This window comes from Mustela putorius, unplaced genomic scaffold, assembly GCF_011764305.1.
Source record: "Mustela putorius furo isolate JIRA1106 unplaced genomic scaffold, ASM1176430v1.1 tig00000198_pilon_pilon_pilon, whole genome shotgun sequence".
Classification (NCBI taxonomy): Eukaryota; Metazoa; Chordata; class Mammalia; order Carnivora; family Mustelidae; genus Mustela; species Mustela putorius.
The window spans coordinates 5,894,588-5,921,953 of record NW_025421311.1 but is presented as its reverse complement, the minus strand read 5'-3'; the positions used below and the strand labels follow the sequence as shown (position 1 = coordinate 5,921,953).

General features: G+C 37.6%; 1 protein-coding gene across 1 annotated transcript in view; it reads right to left on the bottom strand.

The window, feature by feature from the left end:
* The window catches only part of DDX10 (DEAD-box helicase 10), a 277,103-nt gene that overhangs the window by 204,530 nt on the left and 45,207 nt on the right, over positions 1-27,366 (bottom strand). The window contains exons 12-13 of the mRNA XM_004764391.3: positions 27,214-27,302; positions 22,934-23,396 (exon numbers count right to left, since the gene is read on the bottom strand). Coding sequence (XP_004764448.1) covers positions 22,934-23,396; positions 27,214-27,302 — 552 coding nt within the window. The remainder of the gene's footprint in view (positions 1-22,933; positions 23,397-27,213; positions 27,303-27,366) is intronic.

Sequence of the window (27,366 nt, the reverse complement as noted above, 5' to 3'; positions counted from 1 at the left end):
TTCAAACCTTAATCAGATTTAGTTTTCCTAGTATTTGGAGTCTTCCTAGATATCTGATTTCTATTTTAACTCAATTGTAATCGAAGTATATAAAGTATATACTGTGTATGAATTCAACCCTTTTAAATATATTAAAGCTTATTTTATGACTTAGAATATGATGCTTTATGAATACAGCCATGTGAACTGGAAAAGAATGAAAATTTCACACTCATCTAATGTACTGCTCTAAAATATCAGTTAGGGGGCGCCTGGGTGACTCAGTCAGTTAAGCAGCCAGTCTTGGTTTCAGCTCAGGTCAGGATCCCAGGGTCATGGGATCAAGCCCCACATCAGGCTCTGTACTCAGCACAGAGTCTGCTGGAGATTATCTCCCTCTCCCTCTGCCCTCCTCCTCCCATTGCGCCTCTCGCTCTCTTGCGGGCATGCTCTCTCTCTCTCTCTCTCTCTCTCAAATAAGTAAATAAAATCTTTTTAAAAATAAAATAAAGTAGGGACACCTGGGTGGCTCAGTTGGTTAAGCAGCTGCCTTCAGCTCAGGTCATGATCCCAGCGTCCTGGGATCAGGTCCCACATCGGGCTCCTTGCTTGGCAGGGAGCCTGCTTCTCCCTCTGCCTCTACCTGCCACTCTGTCTGCCTGTGCTCACTCTCGCTCCTCTCTCTCTGACAAATAAATAAATAAAATCTTTAAAAAAAAATAAAATAAAGTATTGATTAGGCTGAAGTGATCTATGGTGCTGTCCAGATGGATCCTCAGTGTCTTCATAGGTCTTTTTAATCTAGTTGCTCTACCACTTGCTGACAAAGAAGAGTTAAGTCCCCTGAAAAGATCTGGAGCTCTCCGTCCCAGACTGTCTTCAGCAATCTCCTCTCTTCCTGAGGGCCATAACTGCCCTAGCCCTAACCCCTTTACCCCAGACAAGAAACACTGTATACTTTCTATGTGAGTTTTTCCTCCTCTGTAATGTAACTGTGGCCCATCCTTATGGCAAAATTACCACAACAGAGAATCTACCCTCTGCTAGTCCTTTCTTGCAAATTTTGACTCCTCTCTAAAATCTGCTTATTTTCTTGTTCTCTCAAGTCCTCAAGTTTCATATTTTATTCAAAACTTGTAATCCTTACCTGCAAGAGAGTCAATCCATTAGTCAGTTACTACACCTGTACCACAGAAGCCTAGAGGCAGACAAACTTTTTCAGTTTGTGTGTGTGTTTCTGCCTGAACCATAATAATAAACCAAGTACACCCAAAAATCTCAGAAAAGCCAAAATCATGAAAAGTTTGGTAAAGCAAATTCTATGGCTCAATACTATTATTCCATGAATAATAACATAATATATTCAGCAAGTGGAAAATCAGTTAATAGTCCTGATGTGCATTTAATTAAGATAATTCTGATGGCTATGTTGGAGGATGGATCTGAGAAAGGAGATCAGTTACAGGGCTCAGTCTAAAGCAAAAACTAGGGAGAGGATAAGAGGGACATGAAGGAAACAGGGACCAAGCCAGAGTAATCACAAGTACACAGCTAAGTAAATACGTTAGTTCTCCAGAAATCAAAAGGAATGTCAGGGAAGAAGTCACAAACACTCTGTCCACACAATCCACAGCATGAAAATATTATGCCCTTTACTCTTCTCTTCATGATGCTAATATTCACTTCTAACACCTCAGTCTACCCTCCAGAAATAGGAAATAAGCAGTGATTATATCAAAACTCTTCCAAACTGTATTGAAAGTGGGCCTTCCTACTGCCATCACCACACTATGACCCACTTAACCAAAATGAATATATCCTTTTCAATACAGAAAGATGGTGGTCACCACCACCAAATGATGAGTTAGCACATAGGAGGAAACCTATCTGCTATCCCTGATTAATATAATCATAATATAATATAATATATATAACATAATATAATATAATATATTTTCCATAGACCAGACTGATCTATGGAAAATAATTTTACATAAAATCATACTAAACATACGTATTTTCAGTATCCCGTATATACACTATCCAGGCTCAAGTTCATATACTGAGCTTCTTAATCTAGCACAACCCACCTGTTCAAATTTAGCTTTGACTCCCTCATATGTATCTTTACAACAGGACATGTACATTTCCATCTGCAAGGCTTTGTTTATGCTATCCCCTTCATAAAAATAAAAGTCCTTACATCACAATTCTCAGCTAAATTCCTTTCTTCAGTACCTCAATTCAAGTCCTGTCCTCACAGGTCCTTGCACTGTCTCCCTCCAAAACATTTCTATAACACGCCTAAGCCAACAGGCATTGTTATCATCACTTAATGCTTATGTCTTCTATACCCAACCAAACTACAAACAACAGGAGTATAAGCATGTCATTGGTCTTAGGAAAATGCAAATCAAATCTCCAATTACATACCACCTCACACCCTGAAGTATAACTAGAATCAAAAGTACATGGGGGGCCTGGGTGGCTCAGTTGGTTAACTGTTTGATTCTTGGTTTCAGCTCAGGTCATGATCTTGTAGGCCATGGAATCAAGCCCCATGTCAAGCTCTGCACTTAGCAGGGAGTCTGCTTGAAGATTCTCTCCCATCACACCTCCCCCCACTTGCACATACAGGCTTTTTCTCTAAAATAAGTAAATAAATCTTTCTTTAAAAATACAGCTGATGACAAGTGCTGGTGAAGGTGTGGAAGAATGGAACTCCTCAACACTGCTGGTGGATATGCAAAGCAGTACAGCTACTCTGTAGCTGTATGAAAGATCCTACTTGAGAAATTGACTGTCTTTGTTTTCTTCTTTGGGAAACACTGAGAAAAGCTAACCTCAAAGAAATCTTTTGTTTTAGTATGTTCAGCAGTGACTGTTGTGTTATACTGACTAAGCAGATGTACTTTGGACTGAAGTCAGTTACAGGGTTGATTTAAACTTGAAGGTTCACTTGACAATATAGTCTGGCAGGTCCTCATAAAGTTAAACACAGTTATCATATAACATAGCAGCTGTACATGCCTAAAAGAAATGAATTTTTATATGCATAAAAATATGTATATGAATGTTCATAGCAGCATCACTCATAATTGACAAAAGATGGAAACAACTCAAATGTCATTAACTGATGAATGGATTAAAAAATATGGTATATCCATACAATGGAATATTATTCAACCATAAAAAGAAATAAAAGTACTGATACATACAACAATATGGATGAAGCCTAAAAGCATTACGCTAAGTGAAAAAGGTCAGTCACAAATGACTATAAATTATACCATTTATATGAAATATTCAAAATAAGCAAACCTGTAGAGATAGAAAACAGATTACTGGCCAAAAGATTTATGGCCAAAACAAAACGGATTTCTGGACAAAAGAAAATGGGGGTTTGAGAAGTAACAACTAAGGGGTGTGGTGTTTCCTTCTGGAGGTGATGAAACATTCTGTGATTGTAGAAATGGTTGGACAACCCCACAAAAACATGAGAACTACTGAATTGTACACTTCAAATGAACAAATTGTAAGATATGTGTGTGGATTTTATCTCAATCAAGCTATTATCAATAAAGAGAAGGAGGGAAAGGAGAAGTGGGCTGAAAGTCTTCCACTGAGAAAGATGCACTAATTTTCAACATATTTAACCCTATGTCAGGACTTCAAGGTCTAGAAGAGTTCCATACCTGAATCTTTTACTGTCTTCTTGCTGATTAAGAATCACAATTATTAATACTAATCATAATATTTAACAAGTTATTCAGAGAATTATAAAAAGGAGAACTTCCAAACAATCCTACTTATAACAGCACTAAAAAGAAAAAAAAAAATATCTAGGAATAAATTTAACCAAGACGGTGAAAGACCTATATTCTGAAACCTAGAAGACTTCAGTTTCTGATGAAAGAAATTGAAGACGACACAAATAGGAAGACATACCATGCTTGTGAATGGGAAGAATATTGTTGAAATGTCCATACTATACAAAGCAATCTAGAGAATCCATGTGATCTCCATCAAAACATGAGTATCATTTTTCACAGAACTAGGACAAATAATCCTAAAATTTGGGGGGAGCAAAAGAAGACTTCAAATAGCCAAAGCCATCGTGAGAAAGAAGAACAAAGCTAGAGGGATCGTGACCCCAGATTTCAAGATACACTGCAAAGCTATGGTAACCAAAACATGATGGTATTGACACAAAAACAAACCCATAGACCAATAAAACAAGATTGAGAGCCCAGAAATAAACCCACACCTATACGATCAATTAATCCTCAAAGGAGACTAAAATATACAACAAAGAAAAGATCTCTTCAATAATGGTACTGGGAAAACTGGACAGCTACAGGGAAAAGAGTGAATCTAGACCACTCTCTTATACCATATACAAAAATAAACTCAAAATGAATTTCAGACCTAAATGTGAGACCTGTTACCATAAAACTAAAAGAAAACATTGGCAATCATCTCTTAGACATCAGCCTTAGAAACGTATTTATGGATCTGTCTCTTCAGGTAAGGAAAACTAAAGAAAATAAATAAACTACATGGAAATAAAAAGTTTTGCACCACAAAGGAAATAAACAACAAAACAAAAAGACAACCTACTGAATGAAAGAAGATATTTGTAAATTATATACCTGATGAAGGGTTAATACCCAAAACAGAGAATTTATACAAATCAATACTAAAAAAAAAAAAAAAAATCCAATGTATAGAAATTTTTCAAATGAAGACATTTGAAAATGGCCAACAGACATATATGAAAAGATGCTCAACATCACTCATCACCAGAGAGATGTAATCAAAACCACAATGAGATATCACCTCACACCAGTCAGAATGGCTAATATCAAAAAGAAACAAAAAATGTTCACAAGAATATGGAGAAAAAGGAACCCTGATGCATTGCTGGTAGGAATGTAAACTGGTGCAGTCATTGTGGAAAAGAGTACCGAGTTTCCTTAAAAAATTAAAAAGAGAAATTCATATGATCAATTAATTCCAGTACTGGTTATTTGCCCAAAGAAAATGAAAGCACTAATTCAAAAAGATAAATGCACCTCTGTGTGTACTGCAGCATTATTTCCAATGGCCAAGACATGGAAGCAACACAAGTGTCCATTGATAGATAATTAAGATGTGATACGCACGCACGTGTGTGTGCAGGCACACATACATACACATACATACAAACATACATACATACATAGAGTGGAATACTTCTCAGCCATAAAAAAAGAATGAGATCTTGCCACTAGCAACAACATGGATGGACCGAGAGGGTATATGCTAAGTGAAATAATAAATCAGAGAAAAACAAGTAACCAATGATTTCCCTTGTATGTGGAATCTACAAAACAAAAGAACAAACAGGCACCTAGGTGGCTCAGCAGGTTAGGCCTCTACCTTCGGCTCAAGTCATGATCTCAGGGTCCTGGAATCAAGCCCCGCATTGGGCTCTCTGCTCGGCAAGGAGCCTGCTTTCCCTCTCTCTCTGCCTGTCTCTCTGCCTACTTATGATCTCTCTCTCTGTCAAATAAATAAATTAAATCTTTAAAAAAAAAAAAAAAGAACAAACAAAAATACAGAGAACAAACTGATGGTAGCTAGAGAGAAGGTCAAGGGGTTGTTATAATAGATGAGGGGATTAAGAGGTAACAAAATTCCAGCAATAAAACATGTCAAGTCATAGAGATTAGAAGTACAGCATAGGAAATAGAGTCAGTAATACTGTAGCAACACTGTATGGTGACAGACAACATACTTACTAGAGTGAGCAATGAGTAATGTATAGAAATGTTGAATCAATATATTGTACACTTGAAATTAATATAACATTGTATATCAATTATACTTTAATAGAAAGTATTTTAAAATTTTTTAAAGAGGACTCTCACTCTTAGAAGTCACATTTTAAGATGAATCTACATCAAGTCTTCTTTACTTGACACTATGATCAGATTTATATTTAAAGTGAAGTAAGTGGTCACAGACATAAACTTGGATAATACAAAAACATATAAATAGAAATTATCCTTTGCTTGCATCCCTACTCCTCATCATTTCCTGCAGAGCTCTTCTACTATTCTGAAACTGAACGACCACAACTTCTGCCCCCACCTCTGCCAATGCTCTTTCCCTCTTTGTCCAGCTACTGAATCCAATACAACCTTCAATACTAATCAACTTTCACCTACTCCAAAAAGATCTCCAGGACTCAAGCCCAAAGTTCTAGTTCAAATTCAAGGCACTTTACTACTACAGTTAAATACTGTATATTATCTTCTTTACATTTCTATCATTATTTCTTATTTTTAAGTTTTTTTATTTTTCCAGTGTTCCAAGATCCATTGTTTATGCAGCACACCCAGTGCTCCATGCAATCCATGCCCTCCTTAATACCCACCACCAGGCTCACCCAACCCCCCACCTCTATCCCCTCTAATACTTCCAGTTTCTCAAAGTCCACAGTCCCTCATGCTTCGTCTCCCCCTGATTTCCCCCAACTCCCTTATTTCACAAAAAGCTTCCATATCAATATCCTGTCTCTCAAGTGTGTAATTTTCTTTTTTATTTTTAAGATTTTATTTATTTATTTAATAGACAGAGATCACAAATAGGCAGAGAGGCAGACAGAGAGAGAGGAAGGGAAGCAGGCTCACCATCAAGCAAAGAGCCCAACTCGGGGCTCGATCCCAGGACCCTGGGATCATGACCTGAGCCAAAGGCAGATGCCTCAACCCACTGAGCCACCCAGGCGCTCCAATTGCATCATTTTCTTGAGGGCTGACAAATCTGTTTCATATTTGGTATAGCAACATGTCCATATAATGTAAATTAAAAAAAAAAAAATACTAGAGGGAAATTGTGGGAGAGAACACGAAGTCAACTGACACAATCCCAAAAGCTCAGGCTAGCCCATATGACTAAAGGCTCAGGACTTTCATTCTTTCAGCAGACTTTTGAGGCTGGGTGCTGTAAACTACTTAGTGAAAGTAGGAATAAATGAGTCCCTGAAGTAGCTGTGGATGTTTTTACAGAGATCTCAACAGAGTAAGAAAGAAGTACGTGTTCTAAGTGGACCAGCAGAGTCTTTCAACCTGAGGAAACCACAGACATAAATAACCTCATCAAATAATAATTTCTTGGCATCTACTAAGGCATTATATTTCACACAATGTGCACAACTCAGCAAATGGATGCTCCTAGAAAAAACTTCCCAACTGCAATGAAATTACTCTTGCCCTCAACTTCTGAACTGAGGAATTCCTAGAAAACTACCTAAAGCCGTTCAAATCAATGACATAAATGACAATATGATTAAGTATAAATGAGCTGTAGGTCCGATTTTGAAAAAGCGTATGAATCATTTTTCTTCTTTACACTGCTAAATATACTCTTGGCAAGAACACACAATCCCAACACAAAAGTGAACATGCAGACCTACCAAAACAATTCTTCATTTCTGGTTTAAAATAATTACATAATTTTGATTATCGTGCTTATCCACATGTCTCAAGAGCTAGCACAACTACTACCTAGCAGTTTTCAGAATTCTCCTGCACGCTTCTTAAACATGGGGACAACAGGGCCTGAGTGGCACTGGATGAGGAGGATCCTTTCTGCAGCACCAAGAAATGGGAAGACTACCGTCTGCCTCGGTCTCTGGCGAGGTTAAATGTGCAACTGAGGAAGGACACAGCTCGAGGGAAGGGTCTTGTAAAGTCTTCCAGCAACAGTGATTTTTACACACATCTTTTGTCTTAATTCTACAAAGAACCACCTACATGTTTCGACATGAAACAAGCCTCTGATGGGAGAACATTAGGATCAAACTGATCTCTCCAAGTAAACTCACTGTAAAATAAAATTATGGTGGTTCAATGTAAGAAGGTAGTTTTTTTTTTCTGTACAAAATATTCTATTAAATTTTTAGGATAAGGAAATTTTTTTTTAAATAACTATGATATTTTAAAAATCTATTGAGTATTTGATGATGTTTTCAATTACAAGAGTGAAAAAAAGGTGGGGACCTGCACTGTGTGTAAGGCTAGGGGCTTTAACACTGACCTTTTAAACAAAAGCAAACTGCATCCTATTTCAGTTTGTGAGACTAATTATGACATCACAGGGCTATTCCTCCTACAGAAGAGAGCTTTTACACTAACACAGCCCGCTAATACTTTCTGTGGCAATTTGTACGAGAATGGAAAGAGATCCAACTTAGATCCAATTCAGTTTCATAAATGTTTGGTAGTAAACATAACTATAAAGTAATCTATGCAGTATTTAAAAAATAATTGAGAATTATGACAACTTAAGTCAGTTTTTCTAAAGAACTTCCTCACCATCTTTAGAAGGAGGTGGGCAGCCAATGTTTCACTTACTATTTTTCCCTAGAGAAGATAGAGGACCATGTCAAGGAAACAGGTCCAGAGATCAAAGCAACCGGTATGAAGAGGACAGAATGATGGGTGGATTAACAGAGGATTAGCAAAGATTGCACACGAGATATTTATTGCTGGGGTGCCTGGGTGGCTCAGCCATTAAGCATCTGCCTTCGGCTCAGGTCATGATCCCAGCATCCTGTGACTGAGCCCCACATCAGGCTCCCTGCTCGGTGGGAGGCCTGCTTTCCCTCTCCTGGTCCCCCTGCTTATGTGCCCTCTCTCACTGTGTCTCTCTCTGTCAAATAAATAAATAAAATTCTTAAAAAAAAAAAAGATATTTATGTAACTCACCTTCTGAATACCAATACTAGGATCCCATCTAAACCCAATCAGCCAGCTACCATTTTCTGGCCACTTATGTTCCAGGTACATTTTTCTATTGAATGGTAGAGTCTTAAGTTGGGATAAGGAATCTGAATAAACGATAAAAGGTCAACTAGATTTGGAATTTAATAGTTTTACTCATTTACTTATTATTCACCCATTTCATTCAACAAACAGCTACAGAGAACCTACTATAGTGACAGGCAATCCTTATGGATACAAAGACACAGAAATGAATGACACACATTCCCTACCTTCAAAAGGTATAGAGTGGTGGGGAAAGCAAACAATACAATAGCGCAGCGTGTTCAGCGCTCTGACAGCAGTAAGCTAGGCTGCTGGGGAAGCACACCCTGGAGCACCTCTTCATTCCCAACAAGCGTAACTCCCCACCACTTTAGGGCCTTACAAAACACGAAGAATCTGTATAGCTCTGGAATTCATGTTCATCATTTAAACGGAAGTAGTTGTTCTACATTCTGACTTGGGAAAAGCAGACCTCAACAAAAAAACAGGTGTATAGTTATCTAGCTTCAGGGGACAACCATCGATGGGTTTCTGGTGTTTCTCTTTTTTTTTTTTAATTGAAGTTCAATTTAGTTAACATACACTGTATTATTATCAAAGGTAGAATTTAGTGATCCATCAGTTGCATACAATACCCACCCAGTGCTCATTATTTCCAGTGCCCTTCTTTTTAAAAAAAAAAAAATTTATTTATTTACTTGACGGAGAAAGATCACAAGTAGGCAGAGAGGCAGCAGAGAGAAAGGGAAGTAGGCTCCCCGCTGAGCAAAGAGCCTGATGTGGGACTCGATCCCAGGACCCTGAGATCATGACCTGAGCCAAAGGCAGCAGCTTAACCCACTGAGCCACCCAGGCACCCCTCCAGTGCCTTTTTAATGTCCTATCACCCAATTACCCTAGTACCCTATCCTCCTACTCCCCTGCAATCCTCAGTTTGTTTCCTAGAGTTAAGAGTCTCGTGGTTTTTCTCCCTTTGTTTTCATCTTATTTTATTTTTCCTTCCTTTCCCCTATGTTCATTTGTTCTGTTTCTTAATTTCCACATGAGTAAAATCATATGGTATTTGTGTTTCTCTGACTGACTTATTTCCTTAGTATAACACCCTCTAGTTCTAATCATGTTGTTGCAAATGGCAAGATTTCATTCTTTTTGATGGCTGAGTATATTCCACTGTGTGTTTATGTGCGCGTGTATCACATCTTCTTTTTTTTTTTTTTAAAGATTTTATTTATTTATTTGACAGACAGAGATCACAAGTAGGCAGAGAGGCAGGCTGAAAGAGAGAGAGGAAGAAGCAGGCTCCCGCCGAGCAGCGAGCCCGACGTGAGACTCGATCCCAGGACCCTGGGATCATGACCCGAGCCGAAGGCAGCGGCTTAACCCACTGAGCCACCCAGGCGCCCCGGTATCACATCTTCTTTATTCATTCGTCTATCGACGGACATCTGTCTGTCCATCTTCTTTCCATTACTCCTCCCGATTATCTTTTCAAGGATGTCAATACAGCATACAACCTTGGAAGGTAAAGACAGTATCTCCCTTGGGGGTAGCAAACAGATCGTTCCTGACCAGGTTAATAAAGGTAATGTGTCCTCTCTGGGTGAAAGCTGGACAGGTTTGCTAGCGGCCCTTTTCTATGATGGAAGTTCCTTAGCTCTCACACAAACTGACTCTGTAAATGGCACAAAGCTGGTACCACATTCACATGGTCCCTGTGGAATTCAGGAACAAGAAAACCAATGCAAACTTGAAGCTCCTTCCTGCAGCTGGCTATGCCATGAGTTGTCTAGCAACATAAATCAAAATGTGGCAGGCTTACTTGTTAATCTGCAAGTAGAATGGCATTTCAGACTCTCCACAGTTCTTGAAACCTAGAAATAACTTGTTTTTCTCTCTTCGGTAAATAGGAAAAGCCAAATGAATCTGTAATTTCTGCCACATACAAGAGCTAGTCAATGGGAGGTGAGGAAAGGAAGAGAAGATAATTAACCCAGGACCCCATATCTAATCCTGTAATTATAAAACCATTATATAAATCTGGTTAGCTAAACTGGTATTAGTAGTCAGGCTGGAAACCAAATAGTGTCCTGAAGCCTGATAGCCTATTTTTTGGCAATTAAATACCCTCTCCCTCTTCTTGTGGAAGAGGGAAAGTTAGAAATAGAGTATTATTTCAAAAACCCTCACTTAAAAAAAAAAGAAAAGAAAAAATAAGCATCAATACTCAGTTCAATTTATTAAATAAAATGGGCCAATAGCTATTAAAGCACATATTACTAAATGTGCTTGAAATTGAGTCAAGTAACAACCCTTAATAGAAAACAATAAGGGGAAAATAAGAGTCACTAAAAACCAGCTTTCAGCTTCCTTTAAAAAAAAAAAAAACAATAAATTTAGTCACAGAAGATGTGGGTGGGGAGTAGAGAGCCTAACAGAATTTTACCTAGTCTTTGATTCATAAAGTTCTACTTTATGGACAAGTCAGAAGCTAGGAAAAACAGTCTAGATAGATCAAGAAATACAAAGAAAACAAAAAAAGGCTTAACCAAACCATAGAAAAAAAGAGGTTATTTAGCAAGTTCTTACTGAATGCGTTTGGAATATGCAACCATTTCCTCTATTAAACATTCTGAAATTAGTGTACCTTCCAAAATTAGGAATCACAGCAAGGAGGAAAGCATTCCTCTGCTCTGTTGCTTTCCATAACAAAAACAGCAGATATGAAAATTTGTGCAGGTGGCAGAATTATTCTAATCATGATTACCCAAAAAGATGTAACAGGAAATATGCCTCTTTAATTTAGAAAACAGAACTTCGGAATTATTATTTGCAGGGGGCTCTATAGTTATTGCTACTAGGAAATTAAGTGATACATTTATTCCACCAATGTGAGGGATGGGGAGAAAGCAGATCAACAGTAAGGAAAATTCCATCAAGAGAGATTATCAGTGAAAATATGAGCTGCATCCTTTATGTGCTCTCAGAAAAGTTGCAATATGTGATTTCTATTTCATGTGTGCCTAATGCTTAGGATTTTCTTCAGATAGTCCAGAGACATTTACTTGTTTCTGGAGTTTAAAATTAATGCACTGTAAGAATCACTACTGTGTTGGCTTTATTAGAACTGTACAAAATATCACTCTGTTTTCAATCATTTATAATGCCAAACAAAAACCAGCAGATTTTCTGTCCAACACTATATCAGGACTGTCTGCCACCTTTATTCTAACAACCACCAGGCAAGATAAAAGAAGAAAAGAAAGGAAAACAAACCCAAAATAGCAATAGCCTTCTGGAAGTGGAAATGTCCAGAGACCGATGATCTGCTACCTGTTTAATAGAGATAAACTTTTTGTCCTATAGTGAAACACTCCTGACTAGAAAAATAAAAATTTTAAAATTCAGTTTATTAAGACTTCATGGTAGATGTTTCCAACCATGACTCGTTCTAGGGATGAAAGTGCTACTGATGAATGCTGCAGGAGAGACTCTCTGAAAGAAAATGACCTCAAACTACAAACAAGTATCTACCATGTCAAAGATGCAGATGGCCATGCAGCGACAAGCAAGAAATGGAACCTGAGCTCAAGAAGGGTCATCTGACCACACATTTCTTTCAAAATCAATGCACCTGTCAGAGACCAACTTACCAGTTCTTCTTCTTAACCTTCCTTCCTTTTTTGAAGGGGGGAGCATCCAATTTGAAAAGGGAACTCAGGGGGTGCTTGGGTGGCTCAGAGGGTTAAACCTCTGCTTTCGGCTCAGGTCATGGTCCCAGGGTCCTGGAATTGAGCCCCTCATTGGGCTCCCTGCTCAGCAGGGAGCCTGCTTCTCCCTCTCTCTCTACCTGCCTCTCTGCCTACTTGTGATCTCTCTCTGTGTCAAATAAATAATAAATAAATAAATAAATATAAATAAATCTTTAAAAAGGGAACTAAGTACCAAAAGGGGTCAAGGAACCCTCATACCCCAGGTGTAGTGGTGTCCCTCGGACAGCCAAATCCCACCCATCAAAAATAACCCAAAAGACATGGAAGGCTTAAAGAGAAACTATATAATTTTCTAAATTACAAACGGTTTGTTTCATTCATTAAGCATCATTCATTACGCACACAAATACGATGCAACACTGTATTCTACTATGACCACATAAACAGAAGTTTTGCCAACAAGAAAAAAAAAAATACAGAAGGAGACTCTGTGCTCTAAAGTTAAAAAGAAAACCAGCCAGCCTAGAGAAAGAAAGACAAGAAAACAAAAAGGTAGGGCTAGAGCCAGAAAGCAAAGAAAGGTTCATTTTACTTTAATAATTTTTCTGTAATGTTTTGCAACATTATTGGGCTATGACTGCTTGGAAATTAAACACTTAGGCCTTGAGAAAACATAGCTTGGGAAGCACTGCCCTGAAAACTTAAAATTTAAGCCATCACGAAGTCAGCATACAGATCTTATTCTTACAAGTGTTGTCAAAAGTAAAGCCTCATTTATAAGAGCACCAGGAAGCTGAAAAGGGGAGTGCTCAAGCACCACCAATCATAGGGCAAACGGGAGGAAGCTTGTTTTACATGCCCAATCAGGAGGAGGAGAGACGTTCTCCTTGCCCAGCAACAGCCCAGCCAATGAGAAACCACTACTCAGCCAATGAGAAGACATCATCCCTGGAAACTCTTCAAAACAGCCCTGCCCAACTTCCTCCTTTCCTCAAAATCAAACCCCTCTCTTCTGTTGTCAGGACTTGCCTATGCTTTGTCATTGTCATTGTTTTTCTTTTCTTTTCTTTAACTTTTTTTTTTTTTTTTTTTTTTTTTGAGAGCGAGAGAGAGAGAGAGAGAATCCCAAAAGACTCCACACGCAGTACGGATCCTGATGGGGCTCGACCTCAAGACCCTGAGATCATGACCTGAGCTGAAATCAAGAATAAGATACTTAACTAAGACACCTAGGCGCCCCTCTGTCACAGGTTTTTGTCTTGAAATGCTATTATCCTAATAAATTTCTGAGTAAACTCCTTTTTCTGGTAAAAAGTTGGCTTGTTTTGTTTCTGATGTCAAGTATACAGTTGTACTTAGGCTTTAATGTTACTGAAAAAAACTGGCCTTTCTTAATGTACAGGCATCCTGTTCCCACTGAACTTTACTGAAATGCCACTGCTTTGGCCAATTAACTTGCCAGCAGGGATCCCAGAATGGTCTGAATTCTCTACACTCCCCTTACCCAGCCTAGCTCCCAAGCTCCATCAACCAACCAGCAAATCACACACAGCTCAGGGTGCCAGCCAAGATAGAGTACTTTAAAAATGTTTTGAAATAATATATTTCAACAAAGCAATAAAGTAGTTATCATGGAAAAAAATCAGAACTTAAGAAGGACTTTTACGTTCCAAAATTCAGTATACTTTCTGTTTCAAATTACTTATGGATGGAGGAAGCACACCAATCTTTCCAGTGCTTAAAATCCAATAAAGTTCTTGAGCCAGCAATGGCAGTAAAGTGCCTTACAAATTCCCAGGCAGGGGCCTCTGACCTTTCTATTTGAAATTGTACCATACCCCCCACCCAACCCTCCCACATGAACCCTGCCTCCCCTTTACCCTGTTTCATTTTTCCTACCACACATGCATCTATTTTTTTGTCCATCTTCCCCCACCAGAACTTAAAGTCCATGAGGTCAGCTAATGTTGTTAATGTTCTCAATACCTGTTACTTAGCAGGTGTTCATTAAGCAGTTAGTAAGTGAATTGATTTTTCTTAAAAAAAAAAGAAAGAAAGAAAGAAAGAAAACAAACAAACAAAAAAACCCTATGAAGCCTTCATTTAATAAGCCTGCATTTCCCCTGAAGTGCAACTTTAATGGCAAAACTTCACATCAAAGCAAACGTGATTTAGCTCTGCCTGTCACCAATAAATGGCACTGTTTCAGCTACTGCCTTGGACTCAGATTCGGCATCTATCTTTGAAGTTGTTCCAAAAACATATATTGAACAGAACAATATAAAACGGAAATCTGTTCGGACAAATTTGAGAGGTGAAGAGAACATGATGAGTAAAATCCACTGCTTCCACAAATGCAGTCCTCCTGTTAAAAAGCTTTAGGTAAGTATACATATACTGACTGCTAAGACTTCAGAACAAAGGGTCTTACAAGCAACATTTTGGAAACTCACCTATCCATAACGATAGTACCTACCATATTAGGCTAAATTCTCTACAGTTACATTTGTTAGAGCAATAAATACAAATAAGCACTTGATGATTTTGAAAAGCTCCGTATTTCTGATTATCCTAACAATCAAACTCAAGGGTGACTTACATGGCCCTCAAGAAAAACCTGTCCTATTGCACATTTCATTACCTCCACTTTACTTTAAAATGAAGATAAACATATCCTGATTTAAAACAAAGTTTCCAAAAGTCAGGCTATAAAATTAAGTCACTAGAAAATTCAGTAGCCAGGGACACTTGGGTGGCTCAGCCCACTGAGCATCTGATTATTGATATCAGCTAGGGTCTTGATCTCAGGGTTGTGAGTTCAAGCCCCATGTTGAGCTCCACAGTGGGCATGGAGCCTACTTTTAAAAAAAGAAAGGAAAAGAAAATTCGGTAGCCAGCAGATGTTTTAAATATTGAGGATGAATAAAAGTAGGAAATGAAGGGGGAAAAGTCAAAATATTGTTGATACAATAATGATTTAGCATGTGAAAGAATAAACATCAAGCCAAAAGCTTTTAGCTTTCCACTGTCAATTTAAGTCTTCAGGAAACCATATGCATAAAAATTTCAAATAGGGAAGGAAGGAAAATATATATTTATAAACCAACTCAGTATGTACATTTAACTTTCAAATCACACAATAACTATTCCTTTGGAATTGGAATGAATTTTGAATTATAATTAAAGAATTAAGAATGGAAACAAGAAAAAGAAAAAGCACCTGTAGGAAGACCAAAAAGCATATATACCAACTCTACTTGAACTACTCAACATTTAGGGTCATCCCACCATTGCTCCACTTCATGGTACCAAAAATTGAGGGGAGTACTGTAATCCTGACTCCTGGGTCTTAAAGAGCTCTCCCTTCTGTTTAATTCAACTAAGCATTATATAAGACCCTTGAACACCAAGGTTATGGCAATCTCAGTAGTAATCTCACTTGGTACAGAACAAACAGATTAAGATATTCATGGAGGTATATTATAAAACACCAAGAAGAACGAACTAGTGAAACAGAAAACTGGAATCCAAATGTCAGTGAGATGAAAAAGTAAAGGCAGACTTCAAGGAAGAGGAGTGCATTGGTGGGGCCAGGTACAAATTCCAGTATGCCACATTGCTAACTGTGGTAGGCAAGCAAGGGAACCTTTCAGAGTCTCTTTCTTAACCTACAAAATGGGGGTAATACTGCACAGACTGTGATGAGTTTACCAAATGATATACAATAATCAAAGTGTATGAGATTATAGAAAATGAATATTCATTATTTCCTGATACTTCTTTTATAAAAACTGAGTTGTCTGCAAGAAATTTCAGGAAATAAGCTACAATAGTTCATTCCCATTTTAAATCAAATAATTTTAGTGATAAAAAAACAGCTACACCAGCACTCTCCTGCAACGGTTCATCAGTACGTCCCAATCATTCCCCAAACAAGGGCATTACTTCTTCTAATGCTCATTTTTATATCAACAGTCTTTAAATATAAGCAAAATCCATAACCTAATATCTTCTACATAGTATCTTCTAGAAATATACTGCACAGTCTTAATACCCACAAGAATATTACCAGGTAACTGGACACAGAACTCCTCATCCAGAAAATTAACATAGTAATTTCATTTAATAATTCCACATGAAGAAATATCTACTGTTAATACCACTTTTAGTTCTATTTATAAGCAATCAATCCAGTTCTACAAGTATAGTGTTTGTCATATAGCCTGGTTATATCAAATTACATAAATTTGATATAAATTCAGTATAAAATCATAAATATTTGGCTGTGATGTCAACCAGGCCTGTGATATTAGCATAGAGTTTAGCACTCCAGATCAATGCACGAGACTGAGAATGTGAGAAATGCTCTATCCACTATGATATAATCATAAAAGCAAATTTGTTTTGTGATAGAACACCTCAAGAAAATGAAATGCATCACTGGCCCTGTTACAGACAAAGGCCTTATTTTCCTCAGCAATACGTCAGACACTGCCTGGCCACAGCAACTCTATCACCCCCTTATCTGTATGTTCCTATTATACTTTATCGAGTGGAAATCATAGCTAATGTTAACTATCTCCTATGTACACAACTGTGCTAGGTACTTTCTATTTCTAATCACAATAACTCCAAGTAGACACTGGAGTTGGACCCATTTTACAAACACAGACACTAAGGCTCAGAAAGGCTAACTACTGAACATCATATCAAAAATAGCTCCCCATACTAAACATATACTCTCCTGTGGTCATGGTTTTTCTCACTCTGTACTCTGTGCTAAGGGTACTTACCCCACCTCCTATTAACACCTACCCATTCTTTAAGATAAAACTGCTGGCCATATTCTCTCCCAGGTGCCAATATTAGAGCTTTAAACCATTTGGTTGTATGAATGAATAAATGAAGAGAAAGCTCGAATTCTCTACTGAAATTTTGGTTTAAAAATTAGCTGTATTAACTCAAGTATAAGCCTCTAAAACTCACTCCCTAGCACAATTCCTGGCACTCAGTAGGTACTCAGTAATTCTGCTTCTGGAAGGAGAAGAAAAAGACAAGCAAAAAGGAGGAGGAAGGAGGAAAGAGAAAAGATACAGAAACAACAGGCAGAAAAACTTCAGCTCCCATATATCAGAAGAATCTTGATTCAGAATCTTAGAATACTTTTATAAGAGAATACGTATAAATAAGTAACATTAGCTAATTTATGCTTTACCACCCAGGGCATCCTTGCAATACCAAGAATTTTCATGCAAAAATGTTAAGAGTCCAAGTAAACAGAGTATAGACTCTACTCTAAACAAAAAATTAGCTATGAATATCATTCAAATCTTAAGGCTGACCTAGGTTTACTCTTCTGATGGCCTTAAAAGGACAAGCACTAATGGCAGTCTCGTCTCTAAACAATTATAAAATGAGAAAGACAAAAAGTATATGCTTAGAGATTTCATTCTTCTATTTAAGAAAATATTTTAAAATCATTTTCAAATTCATCATTTTAAGTATATATACATATTCTTCTCTAACACTGTTTCTTTGGAGGTCAACTTTCTAACCAGCAGCCAATAAAACACAAAGTTTCCTCCCTATTCCAGGAGGTCACCCAACCTCCTAGTGCCCTGGAGCGTGATCACACCAGCTGGGCTCTCTCCTTCCCATATCTATCACTGCTCTGTCACTCACGATTCAATCTTCAGTGCTAAGAAATCTGTTTCTCTGCCGATGCCTTGATCCTGTCAAACAGAAAAGGACTGTGACAGAGTGGTCTTCTAGAATACATTGCTTGCACCAGACACTCAGTACCTCTCCTCTCCATTCATGCCCAGGTCTAGAGAGGTAAACACATCAATTCTGTATTCCACGTGTGCGCACACAATGGGCAGCATGAAGTTATTTCAAGTGCTGCCAATTACACCGACATCATCCATTTACAGCAAGTAAACTAAATACAAATTATGGTCGGCAATAGGACGGAGTAACAGGAGAACTGTGATTTGGCATCAGAGATAGAACACTGACTCCACCACTGTGACTTTGGAAAAGTCATTTGAAAGGCTTTGTGAAATTTAAATATCATCATCTGCCTTTCCTGTCATGAGGACAAAATGAGAAGTTGTAAGAATTTGGTATATGATAAAACACCAAGTACATGATTTTACAATGACAATGACAGGATTATTAAACAAATTCCATGTCATCTGCAAACCAGTATGTCTCCACTGGCTCCAAACTTTAAAAAAATTCAACAAATCTCCTCCCTTTTCTAAGAAAGCAAGGAAGTAAAGAAAAGATAATCGAGACAAAGAATAGCCTGTGATATACGTAACACAACCAGTTCTCTTGTGTGCCTGGTAATTGTCCCCAAAACCAATTCTGAAACAGAAGCAACAAAAATATTTGAAAAAAAACAGTGGTATCTGAAAAAGGACTTTGTCTCCCAAGGGGAATACATTCATTTATGTATAAATAATAATATTATTTCCATTTTGAGTATAGTTTGGTTTTCTCTACTTTCTCAGGTCTATCCTTAAAAACAGGTAATAAAGGAAGAAAACAGCCTCCAGTGAGTACAATACTAAAATATAAAATGCAAGAACAAAGGCTAAAATGAAAAGCTGATGGTGACTGCAGATGCAAAAACCACACTCAAAACCAAATGTCTTAAAAAACATGATTAAGAATCAAAAAGCTGATGATAATTTGAGCACAAGTAAATACTGACTTTGAAAGCCCGAAGGCACATAGTAAGTAAAGCTGGCAAGACTAAGTGAGGGTCGGGGGTTAAAGGCAGTAAGCCTTTCTATTTATATTTCAGCCAAAGAACCAATAATTTCAACTCTGGCTGTGTACAGTACTAGCGAATGTGCAGGAATAAAGAGAAAAACATTCCTTTATCAGCACCTCAAAATCCATGCTGTTCCAAACTATTCCTCACCATTTGACGTACAGGTCATATATTTTCAGCTTATTACATCTAAATAAAATCATGTAGATATTTTAAAGACAAAATTTTTTATAGTATACCATGCAAATGTATTCTTAATTAGAACTTTACATCATCACTATTAGATACTTTCACCTAAGTTCCAAAGGTTGGCCTCCACAGGCATATAATTTAATGAGTGAAAAAAAGGAAGTTATTTATGCGCATGTTTATAGAAAATTAAACAATACCTCTTCAGTCATTTTTAGTTAATCAGATAAATCTTACGTATTTTCAAAATCTTAGACAGTTTTAAAATGTAGGTTTCCAAAAATAAACCTCACATGAATGAATTATATATAATTCACAGCAAATAAAACTATCAAAGTAAAATAAGAAATTCAGTCATTCACTTATACATGAGACATTCCTGAAATTCAACGGGAGCTAGACACCGTATCAGTAAGACATTAATTTCAAGGAATTCAGAATCCAGTAAGGAATGCAGGCCAACACACAATTCTGTGTGACAAGGGATATAAAAAAAAGTTTAAAAAGCCAGAGACAGTAACTAATGTTAATGACATTTTCGAGAGCATCAGAAAAAAATCATTACCCTAGCAAGAGAAAAGCAGGGAAAAACAGATGTAAAAACATACATAGAGATTATACAACTGAAATAAATGAAAAATGTGTAATAACAGAATCAAAGAAAGGTAAATTCAAATGGTAACACATTACTCACTAATATTTTTTTCAAAATAATAAAAACATGTTAATACTCAGTGTTAGAGCAAGTAAATGGGCAATGGCAGACACAGCCAGAGGGACAATGACTGTGACTTCTCTGTAAGATAGTTTGGCAAAATGTATCAAAACCTTTTAAAATATGTCACGGTCCCAAAGTCCTTAGAAGAAATTGAGCCAATATCCCTCATGAAAACAGAAATAAAGATCCTTAACAAAATATTAGCAAACAAAATTCTGCCATAGATAAAACACATCATGGCTAAGTTTATCATAGGAATTTAAGGTTGGTTCAACGCTAAAAACAAAACAAAACAAAACAAAAAAACAACAAAGTATCAACAGAACTATAATTCACCTTAATTGATGAAATAAAAAAGGATCTGACAAAATTTCCACCATTTACTTTAATAAACAAGGCAACCCAGCTAGTAATAAAATGGAACTTTCCCACCCTGATAAAAGCATTTACAAAAACACCTATAGCTAATATCAGATGTAAAAGACTCAATGTTTTCCCTCTCCCAGATCAGGTACAGAACAACAATGGCCACTCCCACCACTGCCTTTTCAACATACGGTATAATTAAGAAAATTAAATAAAAGACCCACAGATTGGAAAAAAGAAACAAAACCATCTTTCTTCAAAAACCCATGACCATCTACAGAGAAAATACCAAAGATCTCCAAAAATAAAACCACTAGAATAGGTCAGTTTAGAATGACTGGGATATAAAAATAAACAGTATTTATATATACTGGCAACAAAGAATTAGGAAATTATATTTTAAAAGTATCATTTATAATAGCATTGAAAAACTATGAAATAGTAAGAGATGAATCTAAAAAAATATGCAAGATAGGCATACTTAAAATTATAAAACCATGCTTCAAGATTCTAAGGCCGAAATACATAAGATACGCCATAATCCATTTTGAGTCAGAAGACTCAAAATGTCAATACTCCCCAAATAGATTTATAGATTTCAATGCAATCTCAATGAAAATGCCATCAGATTTTTTTGCACCAATTAACCAACTGACTTAAAAACTTATATGGAAATGCAGTGGTCCAAAAAGAACCAAAACAATTTTTTTTAAATATCAAGTTGGAAGAATAGTTGCAATTTTGAAATGAACCAAAACAATTTTTTTTTAAATATCAAGTTGGAAGAATAGTTGCGATTTCGAAATGAGTCAAAGAGACCTACACATACAAGGTCAACCGTGGACAAAGGGTCAAGGTTACTGAATGGAGAAAGCACTACTTAACAAAGGCACTGGTTCAACTAGACGTCCATCAAAAAAAAAAAAGAAGAAGAAGAAGAAACCTTAACCCTTCCCTCACACCATACACAAATATTAAGAAAAAATAAACTCTGGCCTTAAATTTAAGTACTAAAACTATAAAAGTTCTCAAGGAAAACACAGGAGAAATCTTTGTGGCCTTAGGTTAGCCACAGATTATCAGATACCATAGAAAGTATTTCAATTCTGTAAGAAAAAGCGATAAATCACACTTTAAAAATGGGATCAGTATCCCTGTTCTTGATCAATCAAATCAGAATACCTAGGCTCTAATTCCAACTATGTCAATAACAAGCTGTGTCCCTCACTATCTTCCTCTCTGTGTCTTAGTTGCTTTTCCCTTCCTGTATAATGAGATAGTACCTACCTCACAGGGGGTTATTCAAAAACCAATTGAGATAATGTTTAGAAAATGCCTGATTATACATTAAGCACTCAATAATGATGCTTACTAACTTTCCAAGATTTTTATTTGTTACTTGAACACCTATCCAAGTTTCTAAGTTCAAAATTTAGTATCCTAAGATTACTCAGAATTTGTTTTTTTTTTTTTAAAGATCTTATTTATTTGTTTGACAGAGATGACAAGTAGGCAGAGAGGCAGGCAGGGGCAGAGCGGCGGAGAGGGGGGTGGGGAGGAGCAGGCTCAACGCCCAGCAGACAGCAGAGGCACCCCAGATTACTCAGAATTTTATTAAACAATATATAAAAAATAAGAGCTCAGCTTCATTTTCTATTCAATTCACTTTAAAGAAATGATTAAGAACAAAGGTATATAAAACAGGAAAAGACCTAAGGAAAGGGGAGGAGAAACAGGTTTACTGTGTACCTATAAGTACTCCAGAAAACAGGTGCTTTATCTAAATTATCCCTTTTATTTCTCCTGGCAGGTAGCTATGGAAAAACAAAGGATCTACATGAAACTTTTAAGAAACCTTCCTAAGTGGCCTTTACAAAGGAGTGCGGGCTTTCTATTTAAGTTACTGGGTTGAAATAGAAAAGCAAATGTCTCATTAAAAGTAAAATTCATGCTTAGGGAGATTATATTGTTGTAAGGAACATTTATAATGACTTAAATCAGAAAGCAGTATGTTAAAAATCACAGTGAAGGATCCTCATACCATAAACTATAGAACCCCATCAACTGGCTTCCTTAATACTATAACCATGACTCTGGCATCTTTTAAAACATGCCTCAGAAGAATAGCAAAGAAGAAGATTAAATCTGTGAGCCTTCTTAGAGTTCTCAAAGTTATGAACAATGAGAATTCTCAGGCACCTATTCCACCATCAAACATGGAGAAGGAGGGGAGAGTTCATTGCAAAGTAAGTCATCCTACAAATTTCTCCTAGTCTTTATTTCCCCCACATTTCCGCAAAGGCCACAAAAGCAGCACAGGGTAAGAAATGGCAGGAAATAAGAGAAGACCCTCCCCTGGGGGTAAACTTACCTGTAGTGCTTTGTTCTCTTGAAGGTCCAACCCAAATACATTGTGCCGCTTCACTGTAAAGAAATCAGCATCCTGTCCATCCTCTTCCTCCTCATCTCTGTCCAAGAACTGCCCAGGGGTTTCCTTGGCCTCCCCAGTGCTAGGAACAGATGGAGGCTGAGACTCTCTTGCTTTTGCCAGTTTCTCCTCTGTTTCTTCCTCATCTTTCTTCTCTTCCTCCTCTTCACCACTAATCTCATTAGCCAGTGTGTATTCTGTCCCTTTTGGTCTTTTCCCACCTTTCTGAAGGATGGACATTTTCTCATTAAAGTAGGCTCTAAATTCTTCCACTTCATCATTCGTGAGGGAGGATGCCCTTGGTTCAATTACTTTATTATCTGGGCTCACCACCAGTTCCTTGGTGGGTTGTTTCTGCATTTTCTGAAGAAATCTCACCCGTGGTGCCACAGCAAGACCAAGAGACCTTAAATATGAGCAAATGAAAATAGTTACTTTAGTACACTGATGGTCTGCTTATGGTATTATGCAAGTTTCTCAAGAGTGGAAATCTATTTGGGGAGCTGTTTTGTTGTTGTTGTTGTTGTTGTTTTAAGATTTTATGTATTTATTTGACAGAGAGAGAGAGAGACCACTGGTAGGCAGAGAGAAGGCAGGGGGCGGGGGTAGGCTCCCCACTGAGCAGAGAGACCAATGCCAGGGCTCTATCCCAGGACCCTGGGATCATGACCTGAGCCAAAGGCAGAGGCTTAACCTGCTGAGCCACCTCCGGCGCCCCTGGGAGCTTTTTTCCTTTTTTTTTTTTAAAGAAAATACTCCTATGAGGTACAACTCAATCTTGAAAGGTTAGATGATCCAAAAGGCAAACCAAAAAATACAGAACACCTGTCAGAAAACATTGGAAATACCCCATTTTTCATTAAGAGGTTAACAAGGTATAAAATAAAGAGCATGAGACCAGCAACAAGGGAACAGCTCAGGTACAAAATCTGCCTATGTCCAGTTTACCTCTCTCAGCCTCAGCTGCCACAAAAATGGGGTAACAGTATCTATCAGACCCATCTCATAGCTGTTGTAACAACCTGACTATGTGAAATGTAAATATTAAAGCCGAAAGAGACATGGACATGGAAAAAGACAGGAAAGGACAGAACAGTTCTCTGCTAAAAATAAAAGTGAGTTATCACTGTCCTCTCCTCTTAGACACTTAATACAACATAATCACTTCTGTATTTTTTTTTAAAAAAAAAAAGGATTTCTACAAGAAATCAAAGAAGAGATCAAATAAGAAAAGAAAAATTATTTTCTCTTTCTAAGATCAAGATTCACTTTATGATCAAGTCTTTCCCACCTCCTAAGTTCTGACTAACGGATCAGAAATAAACTCAAGCCAGGCCTGCTATGATAAACAGCTAACATTACGACATGGGCCCATGGCCTCTCTCCTGGGACAAGATTCAAGAAACAGAGATGTGCAGTGGTAAAAGCAGAGACTCAGAAATGGGACTGTCGCCCATAAGCTATATGACCGAAGGATGTTACTTAACCTCTATTCCTCAGTTCTCTTATTGGCAAAATGGCAGGATCAGTATCAACATTGCAGGGCTGTTGCAAGAGTAAAATGAGTTCACAGATGCCATGCATTCAAAATCCTGCCCAGCACACATGCAGCCGCTACTGAGCCCTTGCTATTAATACTGTTATGGGGGCCAGGGGTGGGATCACACACTCACATCCATCAGAGTGTTTCTCTCAATGTATTACAGCTGTATTTATGTGTTTCTCTCAGCTACTAAAATGTGAAGCTCCTTTAAGGCAGGAGTACCTACATCTATAATTTTAATATCTAGCACAATGAACTATACATATTAGCCACCCAAACATATTTCTTTTTTTTTTTTGCTTTTTAAAAAATTTTAATATATCAAAAGGCCTGCTTTAGTGACATGCTAGTCCCACCAGAAAATAATCCCAATCACCCCTTGTTAGTAACATGCTCAAGTGGACCAGCCAACTCTTATTTCTAAATCCGTGTGGGCATGTGTGTCTTTTAAACCAAAGCCGCGGGGCTCAGGTGAGTGCTCCTTCCACAACGTGCCTGCACCTGTCAACCCGACCAGGTGTCCACCCCCACCTCCGGAAGAGTGGGCAGAGGATGGAGGACCCTACAGGGACAGCAAGGGAACAGCAAAGGGTCCCCAGAGAGCCAGCGTTGCAAAAGCACTGCCTCCCTCAACCCCCACTCAAGAGGAGATCCCTTATTTCCAACCAGACTATTCGTCTCCAGTTTGGCTCCCCAGTGACCAGAATGTTCTTCCTCCTTTAGAAAAAAAACACACATATCTGCACACCCATATATATAATTTTTTTTTGTTTTTACATTTAAATATAAAAATACTACTCTGCTTTGTGTTATAAATGAAGGACCAACCAGTTAAGAACTTCTTCTTCTAAGGTAGGTCAATCCATCCTTATGCTGAGCTTGTCTTCAGGGGAGGGCCATTTCCACCCAGGTGAGGGAAGCCCAGTACCAGGAGGACGGTGGGGCTTTTTTCTGCCTGGCTCTCTCCTAAGTCTCACTTTTAATAGAAAGTTTGTTATAACCTGACACCAAGTGGAACTCCCCACCAAGAGGGGGAAATCCTAACCTAACCTCAGAGTAAGTAAGTAACCCCCCTCCCCCAACACTCAGCTACCTGGAAGAAAGAGCCCTCCCCTCCCTTCACAAACACTATGCTCTGTCGGATCGCTATGCCTACTGGACAAACACACCTGATTAACTGGAAACAGTGGTTATGCCTCCCCACCCCCTCCCCACTAACGTACTAGACAGCTTCAGTGACATATTTCTTTAGAAAAATTTTTAAAAACATTTATTACATCCTACATCTAACACTGCTTTAGGTAACAATGGTTTTCTAAAGGAATGTATAGATCAAGGAAATTACACATCTAAATAAACACAAAATTTAAGCAACACCACATTAAACTGTACAAATTATCTAGGTTCAGAAGTCAACTTTCTGCCTTCCCTAAACATCACCAATAAAAAGCAAAGGTCTTCAACTGTGAACAGATGAAATTTCCTGGCGTTTATAGCAACAAAATGTCCCATAAATATGACCCTCCAGCGTTAAAGCCCCATGCCTCCTCCGTTTGCTAGTATCTCAGTACGTCAACCAGAAAACCAGGATAGAACTTCTTCGTAGAGTACCAAAAAAGGGCCAATAAGCTACACCATAAATGCACCTAACCTAAACCTATTCAGAAATGGTGAAATAGTAACTGCTACATAAACAGATAAGTGACAAAAACATGTTATATCCATGGAATGCAGTTTTCCACCAATTACTTACACAAAGAGTCAGGGCCCTCACACTGTTATCTAGTAATTTGAATCATTCTAAAATGTTACAACTAACAAATTACCTGTTATACTCAACTCAAAATCTAACATGAAGAGCAGGAAACAGCAGCTCTCCCAGATATGAGTTTTATTCAGACTCCATTAACATTCAAATTCCTGGAGAGCAGAACAAATATACAGACCACGCCTTGAAAATACATATTTCATCACAGTCTGGGAAATCTTATGCTGACATTTAATATATATATGATTAACCCCAAGGGTGCTTCTATAGGATTTTGTCAAAGCTTTTCCCACAAGTAGAATCCCAGTGAAAAATAAGCATCCCTCCTTTATAGCTAAAAAAGGTTAAGAAAAGAAGCCCTTCAAATACTAAGCCAAAACAAAACCAAGAGTTCCTTTTTTATGTAATAGTAACCTCAGTTACTAAGCAGGGACATTTTGCCATGGTAACTCTGAGTACCTATAAGAAACACCAAGAGACAAAAAATACTCAGGCAATAAGCAAGCAGTTATGGGGATCAACCTAAAATAAGGGAAGAAATGACAAGACTTATTTCAAAAGCATAAGAAAAGAACAGTCTACAGTGTTCCAGGCCAGCGTACCAAAGAACAAGAGGACTGCAGACATTTAAAGATTTCCAACAATGCTCATCAATTGTTCTCCATCTCCTTTAAGACAAAGCTACAGGAAACTTCCAGTGTAACTTTCAGAAATTTTCACTTATAAGTAAGAAACAAGAAATTAACACTCAGCTATTTTCTAGTTTACATAATCTTTTTCTTTGCAGATCTTTAACAGATTATTCTAAAGTAAGACAGAGCCATTTCAACAAAGCCTCTCAGAGAACCAGGTTTTAGACAATGAGCTCTACCTTTGAGGATTCATAATCAGAACTGTAACATGAATACTTACAGGGCATACTCAGGTATAGGTAGCTTGCTCACATCAAATATTTCTTTATCCTTCATCAGATACACGGAGCGTATATAAGAGACAAAACACTGTAAAAATAAGTGGTTTCAATGCAGGATATGTAAAAGTCAGGAAGGGAAAAGAAATTTAAAC